This window comes from Notechis scutatus, chromosome 1 (genome assembly GCF_049901735.1).
Source record: "Notechis scutatus isolate UNSWTSFEM ecotype Mainland chromosome 1, rNotScu1.2, whole genome shotgun sequence".
Taxonomy (NCBI): domain Eukaryota; kingdom Metazoa; phylum Chordata; class Lepidosauria; order Squamata; family Elapidae; genus Notechis; species Notechis scutatus.
In genome coordinates, this window is record NC_142009.1 from 9,012,410 (window position 1) to 9,032,905 (window position 20,496).

General features: G+C 45.0%; 1 protein-coding gene across 1 annotated transcript in view; it reads right to left on the reverse strand.

Annotated features, from left to right (window-relative positions):
* Positions 1-1,596: 1,596 nt before the first annotated feature.
* The window catches only part of CA4 (carbonic anhydrase 4), a 43,475-nt gene continuing 24,575 nt past the window's right edge, over positions 1,597-20,496 (reverse strand). The window contains exons 2-8 of the mRNA XM_087956427.1: positions 16,180-16,233; positions 14,714-14,884; positions 11,167-11,324; positions 9,803-9,892; positions 8,632-8,695; positions 5,760-5,923; positions 1,597-3,037 (exon numbers count right to left, since the gene is read on the reverse strand). Of these exons, the coding sequence (XP_087812553.1) occupies positions 2,846-3,037; positions 5,760-5,923; positions 8,632-8,695; positions 9,803-9,892; positions 11,167-11,324; positions 14,714-14,884; positions 16,180-16,233 (893 nt within the window). The 3' untranslated portion in view covers positions 1,597-2,845. The remainder of the gene's footprint in view (positions 3,038-5,759; positions 5,924-8,631; positions 8,696-9,802; positions 9,893-11,166; positions 11,325-14,713; positions 14,885-16,179; positions 16,234-20,496) is intronic.

The following is a 20,496-nucleotide window of genomic DNA, read 5'->3' on the forward strand; positions in this document are numbered from 1 at the left end:
TTTCTCAGCCATGCTCTGCTTGGAAGTCTTCTCCAAAGATCACGTGAAGTTTATAATGCCTTGGGAAGGCCGCACTTGGAATACTGCATCCAGTTTGGGTTGCCATGATGTAAAAAAGATGTTGAGATTCGGGAAAGAGTACAGAAAACAGCAACAAAGAGGATTAGGGGACTGGAAGCCAAAACATAGAAAGAACAGTTGCTGGAACTGGGTATGTCTAGTTTGATGAAGAGAAGGACCAGGGAGACATGATAGCAGTCTTCCAATATCTCAGGGTCTGCCCCAAAGAAGAGGCAGTCAAGCTATTCTCCAAAGCACCAGAAGGCAGGACAAGAAGCGATGGGTGGAAACTAATCAAGGAGAGAAGCAACCTAGAACTAGGGAGACATTTCCTGACAGTGAGAACAATTAACCAGTGGAACAACTTTGCCTCCAGAAGTTGTGGATGCTCCAACACTGGAGGTTTTTAGGAAGAGATTGGATAACCATTTGTCTGAAGAGGTACAGGGTTTCCTGCCTAAGCAGGGGGTTGGACTGGAAGACCTCCAAGGTCCCTTCAGGGGTGGAATTCTACCAGTTTGCACCTATTCGCTAGAACTGGTTGTTAACATTCTAAGCAGTTTGGAGAACCGGCTGTTAGAAGAAATTACTGGCCTAATCCTGTAAGGAAGGCAGGAAGGAAACATTCTGGTGTTGCTTACAGAAACTGCCTCTCCGTTAACCCTTATTACATTCTTGGCAGGACTAGACTTCCTGTCTCAGGAACTTCTCTGGAGTTTTTCCCCCCTCATTTGCTGGTACTTTGCTTGTGTGGAGTGACCATTCAAAGTTACAATGGCACTGAAAAAAGTGACTTATGACCATTTTTCACACACGACTGTTGCAGCATCCCCACAGTCATGCGAGGCCAGGTGAGGAGATGCATGCCTCGATGTGAGTGATATTGAATTGGCCACACCCAGCCAATAACATGACCATCAAGTCATGCCCACCAATTAACCCACGCCCACAGAACCGGTTGTTAAAAAATTTGAATCCCACCCCTGGCCCCTTCCAACTCTGTTATTCTATTCTACATTCAATGTTTACATTCCATGTAACCATTTTTGTCTTCCAGTAAGGAAAAAAAGCTTAATTGCATTGCAGAAATCCTGAAAGAATAAAATTTTGGCATGCAGGAATCAACATAGAGGCCAGGGGGTCTCATAGAACATATGCAGCCCCCCAAGTCATTTCTGGCACATGTCCATGGACATGCACACATAAACACAAACAGACACACAGAGAGACAGACGCACAAAGGACACCCATATCACCCTGGAAAAATACTTTGTAAATACAGTTCTTGTAGAAACTATTCCATTATGAATCCAGTAATAAAACCCAGGCATAATGGTATCCAGGTTAAGCCAGCAAACTGACCAAAATGAAAATAATATTAGTTAGGACTGGTAGATGGATAAACATTCTAGTCCAGGGGTCTCCAACCTTGGCAACTTTAAGCCTGGAGGACTTCAACTCCCAGAGGACTACCTATGCTTTGCTGGTTGCGGAATTCTGGGAGTTGAAGTCCACCAGGCTTAAAGTTGCCAAGGTTGGAGACCCCTGTTCTAGTCTGAACGTCTGGTTGACCATGCAACCAATCTTTATAATAATTTAAGTTTAATATTCTTATTCCTGTCTACTTGGAGACTAAGTTGTTTTGCAGCATTTTTAATTTAAATCTATTGATGACGATCGGCAAACTGTGGTGCATTTGATTTTGAACCCATGAGAACTTTTTGTATCACTGTTGGAAAAGCTTTCAACATTGCAGCCTTTGGGCTAAGGAACTAGTTCTCATGAGGAAGTCATGGCAATTTGAAGTTGGCATTCCAGTTGAGAAGGGTGCCAGTTTTGGCCTGAAAAATCCGTTGTTGTTTTTTTGCCTCACACTCACACTTTGGTTTTCAAATGTCAAGGTGCAAAATCATGAGGCTGAATTAATGCTTCTCATGCTTACCACTGCTGGCATGCTTATGACTTGAAACAAGCATGTGAATATTGGTTAACAGAGGGTATTCTCTAGATAATACAAATCTATGCACGGACAAAATTTCTCTGAGATCCAGTGGCAAAAGAAAGGAGAAAGAAAAGAAGGAAAAGATAAGAGAAGGAAGAAAGGAGGAGAAAGAGGAGGAAAAGATAGAGAAGGGGAGAAGAGACAGAATAAGAGATGGAGAAGAAAGAGAAAAAGAAGGAGAGAAGAAAGGAGGAGGAGGGAAGAAGGAGGAAAAATTGAGCAGGGGGAGAAGAGAGAGAAGGAGAAAATATGGAGAAAGAGAAGAGGAAGGAGGAGGAGAGAAGGAGAGGAGAAAAAAATTGAGCAGGGGGAGAAGAGAGAGAAGGAGAAAATGGAGGAGGAGGAGGAAAGGAGAAGGAAGAGAAGATTGAGAAGGGTGAGAAGAGAGAGAAGGAGAAAATATGGAGGAGGAAGAACAGATGGAGAAGGAGGGAAAGAGAAAGAGAAGAAGAAACCAACTTTCTACCCCAACAGAGATTTATAATTGGAAAGTGGGAACAAGGTGAGAATAATATTCTTAAGTTTGGTCACTTAAAATTATTGCGAAGAAGCATGCATCCTTTGCATGGCCTGATTTTTGCACGAGAATAATTCATGCGTGGCACATTGGATCGATCTAACGCAGGAGAGCATCATCCCAAAATCTGTCTCTGCTATGAAATCCTGGCCATCCCTGTGAAAGAGATTCCAGACTGCGGCTGCTGAGATGCCAAGGGCCGAAGGCTTCCGAGAGGAGGCCAAGGGCCATTATATGCGAATGGTTCGAATGTTCCAGCTGGCTCTTCAGGAGATCCAAGCGAAGGCCAGCAACGCTGCGGTTGGGACCAGCAAGAGCGCCTTCCTCAGAGGCAGGAGGAGGTTGGAGTTTGATTTTTCGACAATTCGGGCGCCTAGAGGCTGAACTGGTCGAAAATTGTCCACCATGGGAAGTTTCTTCTCACTGTCGAAATACACCTTTTCCCAGAACTCTTGGATCTATGAACCAGTAAGACAGACAAGTATTAATTTTCTATCTTTCCAAGTCAATATAAATAGAGGAGCTTCTGTTGAGTGAACAATAAGGTGCCAAGCTATTAATATGCCTTATTTATTTATTTCTTTTCTTCCTTCCTTCCTTCCTCTCCCTCTCCCTCCCTCCTCCTTCCTTCCTTTTTCTTTCCTCTATTTCCTCCCTCCCTCCCTTCCTCCCTTCCTCTCCCTCCCTCCCTCCCCCCTCCTCCCTTCCTCCCTCCCCCTTTCTTTCTTTCCCTTCCTTCCTCTCCCTCTCCCTCACTCCCTTCCCCTCTTTCCTTCCTTTTTCTTTCCTCTATTTCCTCCCTCCCTCCCTTCCTCCCTTCCTCTCCCTCCCTCCCTCCCTCCTCCCTTCCTTCCTCCCCTTTCCTTTCTTTCCTTCCTTCCTCCCTCCTCCCTCACTCCCTCCCTCCTTCCTTCCTTTCTTTTCCTCTATTTTCTCCCTCCCTTCCTTCCTCTCCCTCCTCCCCCTCCTTCCTTCCTTTTCTTCCTCCCCTCTCCCTCCCTTCTTCCACCCTTCCTCCCCTTTCCTTTCTTTCCCTTCCTTCCTCTCCCTCTCCCTCTGCCTTCCTCCCTCCTCCTTCCTTCCTTTTTCTTTCCTCTATTTCCTCCCTTCCTCCCTTCCTCTCCCTCCCTCCCTCCTCCCCTCCTTCCTCCCCCTTTCCTTTCTTCCCCTTCCTTCCTCTCCCTCTCCCTCTGCCTTCCTCCCTCCTCCTTCCTTCCTTTGTCTTTCCTCTATTTCCTCCCTCCCTCCCTTCCTCTCCCTCCCTCCCTCCTCCTCCTCCCTCCTCCCCTTTCCTTTCTTTCCCTTCCTTCCTCTCCCTCACTCCTCCCTTCCCTCCTTCCTTCTTTTTCTTTCCTCTATTTTCTCCCTCCTTCCTTCCTCTCCCTCCCTCCTCCTCCTTCCTTCCTTTTCTTCCTCCCCCTCTCCCTCCCTTCTTCCACCATTCCTCCCCCTTTCCTTTCTTTCCCTTCCTTCCTCTCCCTCTCCCTCCCTCCCTCCTCCTTCCTTCCTTTTTCTTTCCTCTATTTCCTCCCTCCCTCCCTCCCTTCCTCTCCTCCTCCCTCCTCCCTTCCTTCCTCCCCCTTTCCTTTCTTTTCCTTCCTTCCTCTCCCTCTCCCTCACTCCCTTCCCCTCCTTCCTTCCTTTTCTTTCCTCTATTTCCTCCCTCCCTCCCTCCCTTCTTCCTTTCCTTCCTCCCTCCTCCCTTCCTTCCTCCCCCTTTCCTTTCTTTCCCTTCCTTCCTCTCCCTCTCCCTCACTCCCTTCCCCTCCTTCCTTCCTTTTTCTTTCCTCTATTTTCTCCCTTCCTTCCTCTCCCTCCCTGCCTCCTCCTCCCTCTCTCCTCCTCCTTCCTTCCTTTTCTTCCTCCCCTCTCCCTCCCTTCTTCCACCCTTCCTCCCACTTTCCTTTCTTTCCCTTCCTTCCTTCCTCACTCCCTCCCCCTTTCCTTCCTTTTTCTTTCCTCTATTTCCTCCCTCCCTCTCCCTCACTCCTTCCCTCTCCTTCCTTCCTTTTTTCTTCCTTCTCTCCCTCCCTTTTTCCTTCCTTCCTCCCCTTTCCTTTCTTTCCCTTCCTTCCTCTCCCTCACTCCCTCCTCCTTCCTTCCTTTTTCTTTCCTCTATTTCCTTCCTCCCTCCCTCCTCTTTCATTCCTTCTTCCCTCCCTCCCTCCCTCCCTCCCTTCTTCCTTCCTTTTCCTTTCCTTTCCTTTCTTTCCCTCCCTCCCTTCCTTCCTTCCCTCCCTTCCTCCTTTCCCTTCTCCATTCTCTCTCTCTTTCACACATACACACATTCCTTTGCTCTTCCTTCCTTCCTGTTCTCTGCCAGCATTCAAGAAAGTTAACAACCTTTCAAAACCCACAGCGTTGTCCAAAACATAGAGGCAAAAAACTACTGACACAAAAATTAACCCACAGCTGAAAACCTGAGACCACGGTATCTGTAGGATGGACAGAGCCCTAAACAGCATTGCCCCATCAGGATCCTACATAGTAGAACCAGGGGTGGGATTCTACCAGTTCGCACCTATTCACTACAACCGGTTGTTAACATTCTAAGCAGTTCGGAGAACCGGTTGTTAAAAGAAAATACTGGCCTAATCCTGTAAGGAAGGCAGGAAGGAAACATTCTGGTGTTGCTTACAGAAACTGCCTCTCCATTAACCCTAGTTACATTCTTGGCAGGAGTAGACTTCCTGTCTCTGGAACTTCTCTGGAGCTTTTTTCCCCTCCTTTGCTGGTACTTTGCTTGTGTGGAGTGACCATTCAAAGTTACAATGGCACCGGAAAAAGTGACTTATGACCGTTTTTCACACTTACGACTGTTGCAGCATCCCCACAGTCACGAGAGGCCAGGCGAGGAGATGCGTGCCTCAATATGAGTGATATTGAGTTGGCCACACCCAGCCAATAACATGACCACCAAGTCACGCCCACCAACTAAGCCACGCCCACAGAACCAGTTGTTAAAAACTTTTGAATCCTACCCCTGAGTAGAACCTACCTATCCAAGCCAACCTCATTTGTGCATGCATTGAGCTAACACAAGCACAGCCCAAAAGAGGCAGAAGTTATGATGCAACAAAGCAAGAAGGCCCACACACATGGCTGCACCCCGTTGCTTTGTTTGGCCCTTTATTAACACTTTGAGGACTCCCCAGGTGTTTCTTATCCCGTGTCACCTACCTGCTCCCCCCCAAGTTCAATGGGTTTCTCAAACAAGGTCCAGACCACCTCCTCATTGCAACCAGGGGTGGTCAGAGAGCCGGTGTAGCGATAGAAGCTGGTGAGATCCTTCTCGTCCGGGATCAGGGATTCCAGGGCCAAAGCTGGAATGTCTACTTTTCCCCCTGAATAAATGATGGAGACAATTGAAATGTGTTTGAATATATTAGTAGCTCAGGTGGGTTAGTTAGGCTGTTGCTTTGAGCTCCGAGCTTGGCGATTTGGTTGCAAATGTTTAATCACCATTCGAGGAGACGTTGTCCATGCACTTTGAGTTGCGCTCGTCTGTCAGAACACAGGTCTTTAAATACCTTTGCATGAGATGCAAATTAGTCTGAACCTTGTTTTTTCAGGTATTTCTGAATCTGATTTCGGATGGTTTGATTGTCTGGCTGTTGGCTGGCAACATTCAGACTAATTTGTATCTCATATAAGGTATTTAGACAGATGACCGACGAGCACAACTCAAAACGCATGGACGACGTCGCCTCGAATGGTGATGAAACGTTTGCAACCAAATCGCCAAGCTCAGAGCTCAAAGCAACAGCTTAGTGAAGAGAATGATTTGTATCTCAGATACATTAACCTGTATGAAGCCAACTCTGGCATACATAATTTACAGTCCCCTGTGACTCTATTTCCCCCCTCCCCCCTGGGTGTGTCATAAATCAGATTCTTCAATTAAGAACGTTCAGAGGCTGGGTGTCATCAATCATGTTCTCCAATTAAAGATTTTCATACGCAGAACAATCTTTGTAAGATAAGTGCTGGGATGTACTTCTGGTTTTAACATTGCCACATTGCTCCTCCAAATTTCCTCCCCACCCTCCCCATTTATGGCAACTTCTATAACAGGCATAGGAATGCTTTACAAGTTGATACGATGAGTTACAGGTAATCCTTCACTAACAACATTTTGTTTGGTGAACCGTTTGAAAGTGGTCAATATCTGGAATACTCTACCTGACTCTGTTTGGGGTTTTCCCAAACCCCAAAAACTTTAACCTTAGACTGTCTACTCTTGACCTCACCCCTTTCCTAAGAGGTCTGTAGGGGGTGTGCATAAGCGCACCAATGCGCCTACCGTCCCTGTCCTATTGTTTCTTTTATTTCCTTTATTTTTCTTATACGTATCCATGTGTTCATAACTATGTTTTTACTTATACCTATTATCTTGTAAGCAATTGACAAATAAAAATTAATTAAATAAATAAATAAAAAATAAATAAATAATTTTTTAAAAAAAGTTACAAGAGCATTGAAAAAGATGACATGACCATTTTTCACACTCACAACCATTGCAACATCCCCGTGGTCACATGATCCAAATTCAGATGCTTGGCAACTGACTCCTATTTATGACGGTTGCGTGATCCCCCTTTGCGACCTTCTGACAAAGCAAAGTCTGATTCACTTAACAACCATGTTACTAACTTAACAACTGACAGCGATTCACTTAACAACTGTGGCAAGAAAGGTCATAAAATGGGGCAAAACTCACTTCACTAACTGTCTTGCTTAGCAACAGAAATTGTGATGACCTGTATTCTCTCAAAATAACCCAAAACCCAAAACATATATTAAAGTCCGGTAAAGCCTTCAACTTAACTTCATTGTTTTATTAGGCATAGTTTAAAGTCACAAAAGTAAATAATGAGGCAAACAGAAAACCAAAACAAACTGCATTGATGAGAGTTCTGAAGCAAGCCAAGATAACTAACCATAAACTCCAGGAAGATAACCGAGGAGAGTCCATGGGAAGAACGCCAGCAAAGATAAGCCTCTTTCAAGGTGAACACTAATTGATTTCAGCAATTCTAACTGCACAGTTGCAAACTTATATACATAGCTCCCAGCTGCAAGCCATGAGGAGGATCATGGTAATCTCCTCCTGAGTAGACCTCGCTTTTCCCTGATCCTCTCCTCCCTGCGTGACCTAGGATGGATAGGGCCTGGATCCTCCTCTGCCCTTCCCCAGCCTCCTCCACCACCTCTGGAGCCACACTCCCTCTCCCTGTTGGCTGTTCCTCCTCTTCCTCAGAGTCAGACTCCACCAGGGGCATGACAAGCTGTGAGGTGATTTTTGCCTCCTTTTACGCCCTTTCAGTTGCTAAGCAAGACAGTTAAGTGAATTTTGCCTCCTTTTACGCCCTTTCAGTTGCTAAGCAAGACAGTTAAGTGAATTTTGCCTCCTTTTACGCCCTTTCGGTTGCTAAGTGAGACAGCTGTGAGGTGAATTTTGCCTCCTTTTACGCCCTTTCGGTTGCTAAGCGAGACAGCTGTGAGGTGATTTTTGCCTCCTTTTATGCCCTTTTCGTTGCTAAGCAAGACAGCTGTGAGGTGAATTTGGATTCCTTTTATGCCCTTTTGGTTGCTAAGCGAGACAGCTGTGAAGTGTATCATGGCAGTTGTGAAGTTAGTCACAGGGTTGTTAAGCGAATCTGACTTCCCCATTGAACTTTGCTTGTCAGAAGGTCGCAAAAGGGGATCACGGGACACTACGACCGTCATAAATACAAGTCAGTTGCCAAGAGTCTGAATTTTGATCACGTTACCGTGGGGATGCTACAATGGTTGTAAGTGTGAAAAACGGTCATAAGTCACTTTTTTTCAGTGCTGTTGTAACTTTGAACAGTCACTAAATGATTGATTAAATAGGTTGAGGACTTTCTGTACCGCTTCCCAACCGGGTTTTTCAGGGGCATGACAGAAATTTTAATTGTAAGCTGCTCAGAGTCTCATCTGGAGCTGAGTGGCCTTTAAAATCCAATGAATTACATCCAATGATTAAACTGAAATAAATTCACAGTTGCATTAGGTCTCATCTCCTTACCTTTAGCCCCAATCTTTTCTAAATTTGAAATGAGCGGTTCATAGTTCGGGTTCGTTTTGCCAGCCTGTAACAGAGCAAAGTCATATTAAGAATTGAACCTGGAACATTTTTGACCGGCTCAAGGTTGACTCAGCCTTCCATCCTTCTGAGGCCGGTAAAATGAGGACCCAGATTGTTGACGGCAATATACTGATTCTATAAACTGCTCAGAGTGGGCTGTAAAGCACTGTGAAGCAGTATATAAGTGCTATTGCTAATGTAGGCAAACTCTACCCACTGTCAGGAGTTCAATCCTGACCGGCTGAAGGTCGACTCATCCTTCTAAGGTGGGTAAAATGAGGACCCAGATTGTTGGGAGCAAGTTGCTGACTCTGTAAAATGGCTCAGAGAGGGCTGTAAAAGCTCTGTGAAGCGGTATATAAATCTAAGTGCTATTACTAGCTCTATTTGTTGTTTGAAGCAAATACAAAAAAGTGTGTGTCCAGTTTAAGAAAAGCTTTCTTTCCTTCCTTCTTCCTTCCTTCCTTCCTTCCTTCCTTCCTTCCTTCCTTCCTTCCTTCCTTCCTTCCTTCCTTCCTCCCTCCCTTCCTTCCTTCCTTCCTTCCTCCCTGCCTCCCTCCCTCCCTCCTTCCCCTCTCTTCCTTCTTTCCTCCCTCCCTCCGTCTTTCTATGTCCTGCTGTTCTTTTTCCCCCTCCTTTGGGAGAACACAATGAAAAACAGCTGTTAAACATTGCAAAAAAGAGGAGCCGAAACATTTGGTTGTCCAGGAGAAAGGACACTAGAACAGTGCTTCAAACTTTGGCAGCTTTTGAGCTGTGTGGACTTCAACTCCCAGAATTCCTTAGCTGGCTGGGGAATTCTGGGAGCTGAAGTTTTCATAGCTCAAAATTGCCAAGGTTAAAAAACTGTGCTCTGAGGCCAAATTGAAAGAGGGCTTTCAGAGGTAATGGGGGTCTCATCCACCACAGGGGTCTCCAAAGAGGTCTGATATATAGATGCAACCTGCCCTATGTAGGAAGATGGCTCAGTAAAACCACGATGGGTGTGGATTATGGGTCTTATCCTTCAATACAATGGGAAGGCACTGGATGAGACTGGCCCAAGTGAGTTTGTTCTCAATTTTTAAGTTTGTTAAAAAAAAATTAAATTGAACTCAAATCTATTCCATACCTTTATAAAAAATCCCAACACTGCTACGCCTTTTTCTTTGATCGCTGATGCTATGTTGCCAAATTCCTCCTTAATGTGGACAATGTGAAGCTGTAAGAAAGTCACAGGCTGGATTGACTCAAGAGTCCCTTTATTACTCAGGTCACAGTGGGTTAAAAAACACTTTTTTAATAATAAAAGAGAATATTTGTAGATTAGCATTGATGTGGATTAGGATCTGAACTTGGTTGTTTTCTTACAGATGTTTTACTCAACTAGGGTAACATCAAGAAGTGATAGAAGGAAATGGGGTTTGTGGAACGGAGGGAGGAGGAGGAGGAGGAGGAGGAGGAGGAGGAGAAAAGAAGGAGAAGGAGAAGGAGAAGGAGGAGGAGGAGGAGGAGGAGGAGGAGGAGGAGGAGGAGGAGGAGAGAAGAAGAAGAAGAAGAAGAAGAAGAAGAAGAAGAAGAAGAAAGAAGAAGAAGAAGAAGAAGAAAGAAGAAGAAGAAGAAGAAGAAGAAGAAGAAGAAGAAGAAGAAGAAGAAGAAGAAGAAGAAGAAGAAGAAGAAGAAGAATGTGGGGTCCTTGGTGCTCTCTGAGCTTGTTTGTTTTCTTGCAGATGTTTCATTACCCAACTAGGTAACATCATCAGTGCTAGAAGGGAGTGAGGTTTATAGCATCCCCACAATCAAATCTGGGCACTTGGCAATCGGCCTGAATTTACAACAGTTGAAGCACGCCGGGATCACGCCATCCTCATTTCTGACTCTCCCAGCTGTTTTCCACCAGTCAATGTCAACACAGGAAGATGGATGCATTTAACGACTGCATGATTCCCTTAATGACTGCAGTATTTCCCTTAAGAACCATGGGGAAAAAAGGTTGTAAAATCAGGAACAACTCAAGTAACAACAACCATCTTGTCTAGCAATGGAAAATTCCGGTTCTTATTGTAGTCATAAGTTGACAGTTGCTCAGTGGCTAAAACACTGAGCTTGTCAATCAGAAAAGTTCGGCAGTTCGAATCCCTAGCGCCACGTAACAGAGTGAGCTCCCGTTACTGGTCCCAGCTTCCATCAACCTTGCAGTTCTAAAGCATATAAAAATGCAAGTAGAAAAATAGGGACCACCTTTGGTGGGAAGGGAACAGCGTTCCGTGCGCCTTCGGGCGTTTAGTCATGCCGGCCACATGACCACGGAGACGTCTTCGGACAGCGCTGGCTCTTCAGCTTTGTAACGGAGATGAACACACCGCCCCCTAGAGCCGGAAATAACTAGCACATATGTGCAAGGGGAACCTTTACCTTTACCTTCACCTTATATATTTTAAACACATGTTTCCTGATGCCAGAGTTTGGAGATGCGATGTTCCTGAGTGCTTTTACCTCCATGGGATACCTCTCTCCGTCAATGCTGTGTTCGGATCCAGGACTCTGCGTCTTCCCTACCTCGCTGCCCCAGTGGAAATGAAACTGCACCGCCTTGTATCTTCCGTTCAGACCCCCAAGTTCTACCTTCCCCGACTGATCCAGCTGGACGATGACTGCCAAGGGGGAAAAAAATGGACTCAGTACAGCGTAGTCCTCGACTTAACGGCCACAAAAATGGAGCCCTCCCCATTTTTTGTTGCCAAGCAAAACATTGGTTCCGTGGATTTTCTTGCCACACGGAGATTTTACAGTATCCTTCCCCTGCCACGCCCACCAAGCCACTTCCACAGAACCGGTAGTAAAAAAAATTTGAATCCCACCACTGGTGCTGTTGTAGCTTTGAACAAGTAAACAAATGGTTGTAGGTTGAGAAACTATCTGTACTTACTTGTCCACATATTTCATAAGTTAGAAAATGCAAAAATACAAAAGAAAATAACAGGAAAATGAGGGGAAGGGAAAGGGAAGGGAAAAGCATAGAAAAGAGGAGAAAAAAGATTTTAAAAAGGCATTGACTTTGGGGCAATAGAATAAAATAATAGCATCAAACCTCAACATTTTTACTTTTACATAATAATATAAGCTAGCCATTTCTACAATGACAAACCTATCCCATCGGAAAACCCAAAATCAAAGTTTCATTTTTTTCCCCCACCTTGAGCATAAAGCCCAGAAGTGGTTTCCAAGTAGAAACAATAGCAGTTGTATTTTTTTCTGGGATCAAAGCAACCAATTTGGCTATCTCTGCTAATTCCATGAACTTTTGCAACTATTCATCCATTAAGCGTGCTTCCATTTTTGTGCAATAAAGTAATCTCGCTGCCATCAACATATCAAAGTTCCCAAAAAACATTTCTCCTAGTCTTTTTTCCATTAGACCCGAAAGAAAAGTTTCTAGTTTTATCTTTATATTCACTTTAAGAATCTTGTATATTAGACTATGAACCAGAAGTGGTATTCAGCAGGTTCTGACCACTTCTGGAGAACCGGTAGCAGAAATTTTGAGTAGTTCAGAGAACCGGCAAATCCCACCTCTGACTAGAGATTTTACAGTATCCTTCCTCTGCTACGCCCACCAAGCCACGCCCACGGAACTTCTTCTTCTTCTTTTTCTTCAGCGTTTGTCTCGCGCTCTGGCGAGGTCCGCTAATGTCCTTGAGTATTGCTTCCACGCCTCTCTGTCTGCCACGTATGTCGGGTCTGCCTTCGCGATCTCTAGGTCGGCCTTGATCGTGTCCATCCAGCGTTGCTTAGGTCTACCACGCGGTCTCGCTCCTCCGACAGTCACCTTCATCGCAGATTTGATGATGGATTCTTCCTTGGCGCGACTCACATGGCCGAACCATCGTAGCCGGGACTGCCTCATGACCGTGGGGATGGGCACGACGTTGAACCGTCTACGCACTTCTTCGTTCCTGACGCGATCGACTAGGGTGAGGCCTACCGACCATCGGAGCATTCGCATCTCCATTGTCTGGAGTCTGCTTTCGACTTCTTTGGTCGTCGGCCAGCACTCTGCACCGTATATGGCCACGGGGCGCACCACAGAGTTATAGATTTTCGCCTTCAGGCGCATCGGCATCTTCTTGTCACAGAGGACGCCCGTGACCGACGCCCACGGAACTAGTAGTAAAAAAATTTGAATCCCACCACTACTATGAATCCTCCTACTCCAATATTTCTTTGCTTTGTCACATGTCCACCATAAATGATTAAAAGTCCCTTCTTTACATTTGCATTTCCAACAGTCATTTGAAATACCTGTAAACAGTCTGGACAACTTATCTCAGGGGTGTCGAACTCAAGGCCCGGGGGCTGGATTCGGCCTGCAGGGTGCTTAGATCTGGCTAGGGGTGGGATTCAAACCGGTTTGCTGAGTGGGCGTGGCCATGGTCGACGTGGCTTACTGGAACCTCTGAGAGGGCCATTTTTCGCCCTCCCCAGGCTCCGGAGGCTTCCCTCAGGCCTCTGGGAGGGCAAAAATGGCCTCCCCTGGGCTCTGGAGACCCTGCAGAAGCTGGAAACAGGCCTGTCCTGGACTTCTGGTACTTCCAGGAGGGCCATTTTTCCCCTTCCCAGAGCCGCCACTGCACTTCTTGTGATGGGTTGTGATGGGGAGGTCATGTCAATTGAGGGTCATTGGGAAGTGAAACTGCTGGTGGGGGTCTTGCAGAGGGGTGGGATTCAAAAATCCCAGCAACTGGTTCGCTGCCCAGTTGCTGGGAGGGTGTGGCCATGGTGGGCGTGGCTTACTGGAACGTCCGGGAGGGCCATCTTTTGCCTTCCCAAGGATCCAGAAGCTTCCTTCAGGCCTCTGGGAGGGCAAAATGGCCTCCCTCAGGCTCTGAGGGTCTTCTGGAAGCCAGAAACAGGCCTGTTTCCGGACTTCCGGAAGGCCCGTTTTCCCCCCTCTCAGAGCCTCCACGTGGACTCTGCACTTACCTCCATCGAAAATGGGCTGCACGGAGACCTCCTGGGAGGAGAGGGGAGAGGCGGGAGAGGCCAGCCGGTCAGTTCAAATATCGGTTTGGTGAACCAGATGCAAATTTAACATCCAGTTCACCTGAACCGGTCCGAATCGGTAGAATCCCACCCCTGGATCTCTCCCATACGGCCACTCTGAAAACAGTGAAGGACCGGTCCTCAGTGCCTCTGCCAGCGGCCCTTACTAGCTCCATTTTGTTGGCAGAGAGTTGCAGGAGGCGTTGCAGCCGAAAACGGAGCTCGGAGCCCTAACATGAGTGACGTCAAACTGGCCACACCCACCCAGTGGTGGGATTCTACCAGTTTGCACCTATTCACTAGAACCAGTTGTTAACATTCTAAGCAGTTCAGAGAACCGGCTGTTAGAAGAAATTACTGGCCTAATCCTGTAAGGAAGGCAGGAAGGAAACATTCTGGGGTTGCTTACAGAAACTGCCTCTCCATTAACCATTATTACATTCTTGGCAGGACTAGACTTCCTGTCTCTGGAACTTCTCTGGAGTTTTTTCCCCCTCCTTTGCTGGTACTTTGCTTGTGTGGAGGGACCATTCAAAGTTACAATGGCACTGAAAAAAATGACTTATGACCATTTTTCACACTTACGACTGTTGCAGCATCCCCACAGTCATGAGAGGCCAGGCGAGGAGATGCATGCCTCGATGTGAGTGATATTGAGTTGGCCACGCCCAGCCAATAACATGACCACCAAGCCACACCCACCAACTAAGCCACGCCCATAGAACCGGTTGTTAAAAATTTTGAATCCCAACCCTGCGCCCACCCAATTGGCCACACCCATCCCAGACCCCCCCAAGGTCAAACACAACCCTGAGGAGGCCCTCAATGAAATCGAGTTCGATAGCACTGATTCACCTGGTGTTAAATACCAACGATACATTATATTATAAAAGTTTTCTTTTAATTTATAATTTGGTGTAAATTTTAGACCTTTCATCCACTTATTCTCCCATTGTGAGGAATACTTGTATGACTTGTATGAGTGATTCCTGCTCCTCACCTGTGTGTCCATTGTTTTCCATGGTCCATTTCCTATCGGATTTGACGTTGTAGTTTATAAAGTTAAACGCTTTCAGAGATTCATTGTAGGTTACTTGCCGGGTGAGAATATTAACCGGAGATTGTTTGTCATTCCCACATTCTGAGTCTACCTTTGCCCATAGACGAGGCTCTGCAGGAGAGAGAGGAGAAAAAAAACTTTAGAATGGGACAGAAATTGGATCAAGACCAATATAACCGTGATTTCTGCAAACTATGGTTTACAGTTAAAGTCTTTAGGACTTCCTGAGCTATAATCTAAAACACCCTTTTAAAAGGCATTGGGAAAACCTAATAACAGAATTGGAAGGGATCTTGGAGGCCTTTTTTTTCCAAATTAACAGAGTTGGAAGGGACCTTGTAGGTCATCTAGTCCAACCTCCCCGCCCAAGCAGGGGACCCTACATCATTTCTGACAGATGGCTGTCCAGTCTCTTCTAGAAAGCCTCCAGTAATGAAGCTCCCACAATTCTGAAGACAACTTTTGTTCCATTGGTTGATTGTTCTCACTGTCAGAAAATTTCTCCTTATTTCCAGGTTGAATCTCTCCTTGTTCAGTTTCCATCCATTATTCCTTGTCTGGCCTTTGGGTGCTTTGGAAAATAGCTTGACCCCTTCCTCTGTGTGGCAGCCCCTCAAATATTGGAACACTGCTATCGTTTCTCCCCTGTTCCTTCTCTTCACTAGCCTGGCCATGCCCAGTTCCTGTAACTGTTCTTCATATGTTTTAATCTCCAGTCCCCAAATCATCTTCGTTGCTCTTCTCTGCACTTTTTCTAGAGTCTCAACATCCTTTTTTTAAAGTTTTCTTCTAATTCAACCCTTGCTCAAGTAGGAGGGGTTAAGCAGGTTAAGATCTGGGCTTTTTGGCTGGAGAGCTGGCAGCCCAGGTTTGAGACCCAAGCACCACACGATGGGGTGAGCTCCCATCCTCACCTCAGCTCCTGCCAACCTAGCAATTCGAAAGCATGCAAATGCGAGTGGATAAATAGGTACCACTTTGGTGGGAAGGGAACAGTACTCCTGCGATGTCATGCTGGTCACATGATCACAGAATTGTCTTCAGACAGCGCTAATTCAATGGCCTTAAAACAGAGCCCTCCAGCAATCACTAGCAAAGTAAAATTCACAGGGACTCCTTCACCTTTTACCTTATAGTCAGGCTAGTGGCAAAAAGTATGAAAGCAATTTAACTTTGCAATCAGAGGGTCCTTTCAGGGCAAGACTGGCATGGCAGCAAAGTAGGCCAGAAGCTCTCCAAGATTTCCATGTTTTTTATTACCATTAGTTACAATCAGCGTTTCTTTGCATAGCTTCCCATAATAGTGAGGCTACAGAATAGGAAATATAATGAATGGCATTTTTTCCACACTTTGCCCCTAGTTCTTGTTTTAAAGTGAACAGTGAACTGTTGGTTTTGAAAGTTACCTTTGCAGTCTGGGACTTTACACAGTTGTGAGGCATAACACCAGTTTTTCCCTTCTGCAAAAGACAAATAGACTTCATTAGTTTAATCATATTATTCCTAAGATGAGTGATAACAGAGAACAGGTATCAATTTCAAAACACAATGTTTTGAAACAATGTATTAATTGATTTAGAATGCTATCATCCCTCCTAGGCAGCGCTGGGATTCTACCGGTTCGCACCTATTCACTAGAACCGGCTGTTAACATTCTAAGCAGTTCTGAGAACCGGTTGTTAGAGGAAATTACTGGACTAATCCTGTAAGGAAGGCAGGAAGGAAACATTCTGGTGTTGCTTACAGAAACTGCCTCTCCGTTAATCCTTATTACATTCTTGGCAGGACTAGACTTCCTGTCTCTGGAACTTCTCTGGAGTTTTTTTCCCCCTCCTTTGCTGGTACTTTGCTTGTGTGGAGTGACCATTCAAAGTTACAATGGCACTGAAAAAAGTGACTTATGACCATTTTTCACACTTACGACTGTTGCAGCATCCCCACAGTCATGAGAGGCCAGGCAAGGAGATGCATGCCTCGATGTGAGTGATATTGAGTTGGCCATGCCCTGCCAATAACATGACTACCAAGCCACGCCCACCAACTAAGCCACGCCCACAGAACCGGTTGTTAAAATGTTTGAATCCCACCCCTGCTCTTAGGGATGCAAAAATCCACCCTCTGTAGTTATAAAAATGGAATAGCATAAATTAAGAGGAAACATCAAATTCAGACAAAATATACAATATGAAATGAAATGAGAAATAAAACAATAAGGGAAAAACAGTAAAAATAACAGAATACTAGGAGAGAATAATAGAATTGGAAGAAACAGGGTAGGCCTTCTAATCCAACCTCTTGCTCAAGCAGAAACCCTGAACCATTTCAGACAAATCATTGTCCAATCTCTTCATAAAGTATTGGGGTGTTCACACTGTTGATTTGTTTCCCCCCCGCTTTATTGTGCAGTTTCACTTTGGAAATATTTTTTTTAAAAAAATGTTGAAAAAAGTCCCTGGAAAGCAATCTGAAATTACAATCTAAATGATTGCTGCAGTAAAATGATATTTGAAAGAGAAGAAAGAAAGAGAGAGAGAGAGAGAGAGAAAAGAAAGAAAGAAAAAAGAAGGAAGGAAGAAAAGAGGGAAAGAAAAGAAAAGAAAAAGGAAGGAGGGACAGAGGGTGAAAGGAAAGAAAGAAAGAAGAAAGAAAGAGAAAAATAAAAAGTAAGAGGGAGGGACAGAGGGAAAAAGGAAGGAAGGAAGAGGAAGGAAGAAAAGAAAGAAAGAAAGAAAGAAAGAAAGAAAGAAAGAAAGAAAGAAAGAAAGAAAGAAAGAAAGAAAGAAAGAAAGAAAGAAAGAAAGAAAGAAGAAGGGTGGGACAGAAGGAGAAAAAGGAAGGAAGGAAAGGAAGGAAGAGTAAGAAAGGAAGAAAGAAGGAAGGAGGGACAGAGGGAGGAAGGAAGGAAGGAAGGAAGGAAGGAAGAAGAAGGGTGGGACAGAGGGAGAAAGGAAAGAAAGAAAGAAGAAAGAAAGAAAGAAAGAAAGAAAGAAGAAAGAAAGAAAGAAAGAAAGAAAGAAAGAAAGAAAGAAAGGAAGAAGGAGAAAGAAAGGAAGGAAAGGAAGGAAGAGTAAGAAAGGAAGAAAGAAGGAAGGAAGGAGGGACAGAGGGAGGAAGGAAGGAAGGAAGGAAGAAGAAGGGTGGGACAGAGGGAGAAAGGAAGGAAGGAAGGAAAGAAGAAAGAAAGAAAGAAAGAAAAAGAAAGAAAGAATTATAGGAATTAAGGAATAGTTTCTCTAAGTCACGGACTGGCAATTTGCAAAGTTGAAGATAGTGTAGGAAGTTATCACTCCTAGAAAAATGAAATATCCTAGGAAATATTAAAAAGGCAGAATATTTCCCCTAAAAAAGAGTAGAAACTCAGAAGCAGAAACTCACCAAAGCGGCAGAAACTCAGCGTCTCCCCCCCCCACCTTTGCTAATGGGACGTTACTCTGGCCTAGGCCAGTCTATTTTACATAACAAAGATCTACTCCAGGTAGAGCCATAATAGGAATTGCCTAAATCCTTTTCATTACATCATCATGCAGGAAGGCTCAACCAAGCCTGGGACTCAGGACAGCCTACGGAGTTGCCCCTGCGTGGCCCCATGGGAGTCTGACAACCAATCAGAATACCAGCTCAAATTCAAATCCCAACAGAGGGTATAAAACTAAGGGTCTCTCAGCATCTTGGCCCTTCTTTTCCTTCACCCAACATCTTGAAGCATGTGATCGTCCTTTTCACTCAGGAGCTCCAAGGCACGTGATCCTGTCCACCATTAAACCATCTTTCCAAGCAGTCACCATGTTTCCAGTGTCTTTCTTCCCCACTTGGAACTGAACCCAGAAGGATAATTTCTTCCAACAATAGTTAAGAGGATGACCAGCTGCGAGGTGGATGGACCCAACAGTGATGGGGGCACTGTTGGAAGATCTGAAAAAAAATGGGTTGCAGAAAATCTGGGATCCTCCTGCAGAAAATCTGTCCTTGTGATTGCTGAGCGTCAACACTGATTTAATAGCATAAAATCAAATTGCAGGCTTTTCCTCTATTATTACAGGAAGCAGACAAACTGCTTCCTTAACTACACGATTAGCCAATTGCAAAGTTTAAATAAATACCAGTGACTCTTAACCATAATCCTAACAGCTTGAGGCCACTTTGCTCAGAAAGAATACGTTAATAACTAAAAAGATATCTGCCAATATATAAACCAGGAAGGAACTAGGAAAGAAGTTAAAACATCCTGGGGAACATTATCAGGTAGCAGCTGGCCAGCCCTGAACTCAAACAACTGAGCAAATTTGAACTGGGATGAAAAAAACATCACAAAATCTTTGGGAAATTGCAAAACAGCTGAGATGAGGTGATTAAATTACTTTGTTGTTATAGAAATGGCTAGTAGAGGTAGTTCTTGACCTAGTTTGTTTAGTGATAATTTGAAGCAGGGGTGGGATTCAAATTTATTAGCAACTGGCTCTGTGGGTGTGGCCTAATTTGTGGGTGTGGCTTGGTGATCATGTGACTGGCTGGGCATGGCTTGTATGTAAATATAAATATTTATGTAAATATTGAATTTTTTATTAAAAAAGAGCAACTTTTAACCAAAATCAAGGCAAAGCAGGCAGGTAGATTGAGTTGCTCACAGAATCACAGATTCATTCAGAGATCTATCTTTCTGCAATCAGCTACCTGAGTCTGTCACATAAAATTTGCTTGCAAGCAAACTCATATAACTTGCTAGAAAGCAAACTCACAAAATTAATTCACAACACACTATGTATGTAAATATTGAATTTTTTATTTAAAAAGAGCAACTTTTACCCCAAAGCAGGCAAAGCAGGCAGGCAGACAGAATCACAGATTCACTTAGAGATCTATCTACCTGCCATCGGCTACCTGAGTCTGCACTGAAAAATAGAAGCTTTGGTCCTAAGGAAGCTTCAGCTCTGCTTTTAGATTAGCTAGAAAGCAAGAAATGCAACAATTTCCTGCTTTCTAGCTAATCTAAATCTCCCGGCACAGCAGAACAGCTGATGGTCAGGGGGAAAAATGGAAGCCGGCAAGTTTGATGGCTCGCATGCCAGGTAAGGAATGAGTGGACAGGACGCGGTGGGCTCAGCCAGTGGTTGCGATTTGCTGGTTCTCTGGCAGGTAGAATCCCACCCCTGGTGAGAGTGCGTTTTACGCGCATGTGTAGACCATTTCCAAAAAAACCTCAGCCGTGCCGCCTGGACAGCTGACAAGCACTGCACATGGGTGAGCAGCATTTCAAACTCCTCCTCTTTCCTGCTTTTTCAACCTCAGCTGTGCCGCAAATACCAGCTGAGGTTGGAAAAACAGGAAATAAAGGACAGCCAAGAGCCCAGGCGAACAGGCGGGCCAAACAGAGCAGCAGTTCGGTGTCTGCTGCTCTTCAGAGCTACCGGTTCTATAGAACCGGGCTGAACCGGTAGCATCTCACCCCTGGTTTGAAGTTACAATTGACACGGAATAAAGCATCGCATGACTGTTTTTTCACACTTAGAACCATTGCAGCATCTTCATGGTTACATGGTCAAAATTCAGGCGCTTGGCATATCATTCATAGTTTTGATGGTCACAGTGTCCCTGGGGTCACAGGATGCCCCTTTGCAACCTTCTTTTATGGTGTTACCCTAAAAGAGGAGCTGACCTGGGGGGCTCACATTGCAGCCCTGGTCAAAAGGGCTCAGCAGAGATTATACTACCTGAGACTTCTCAGA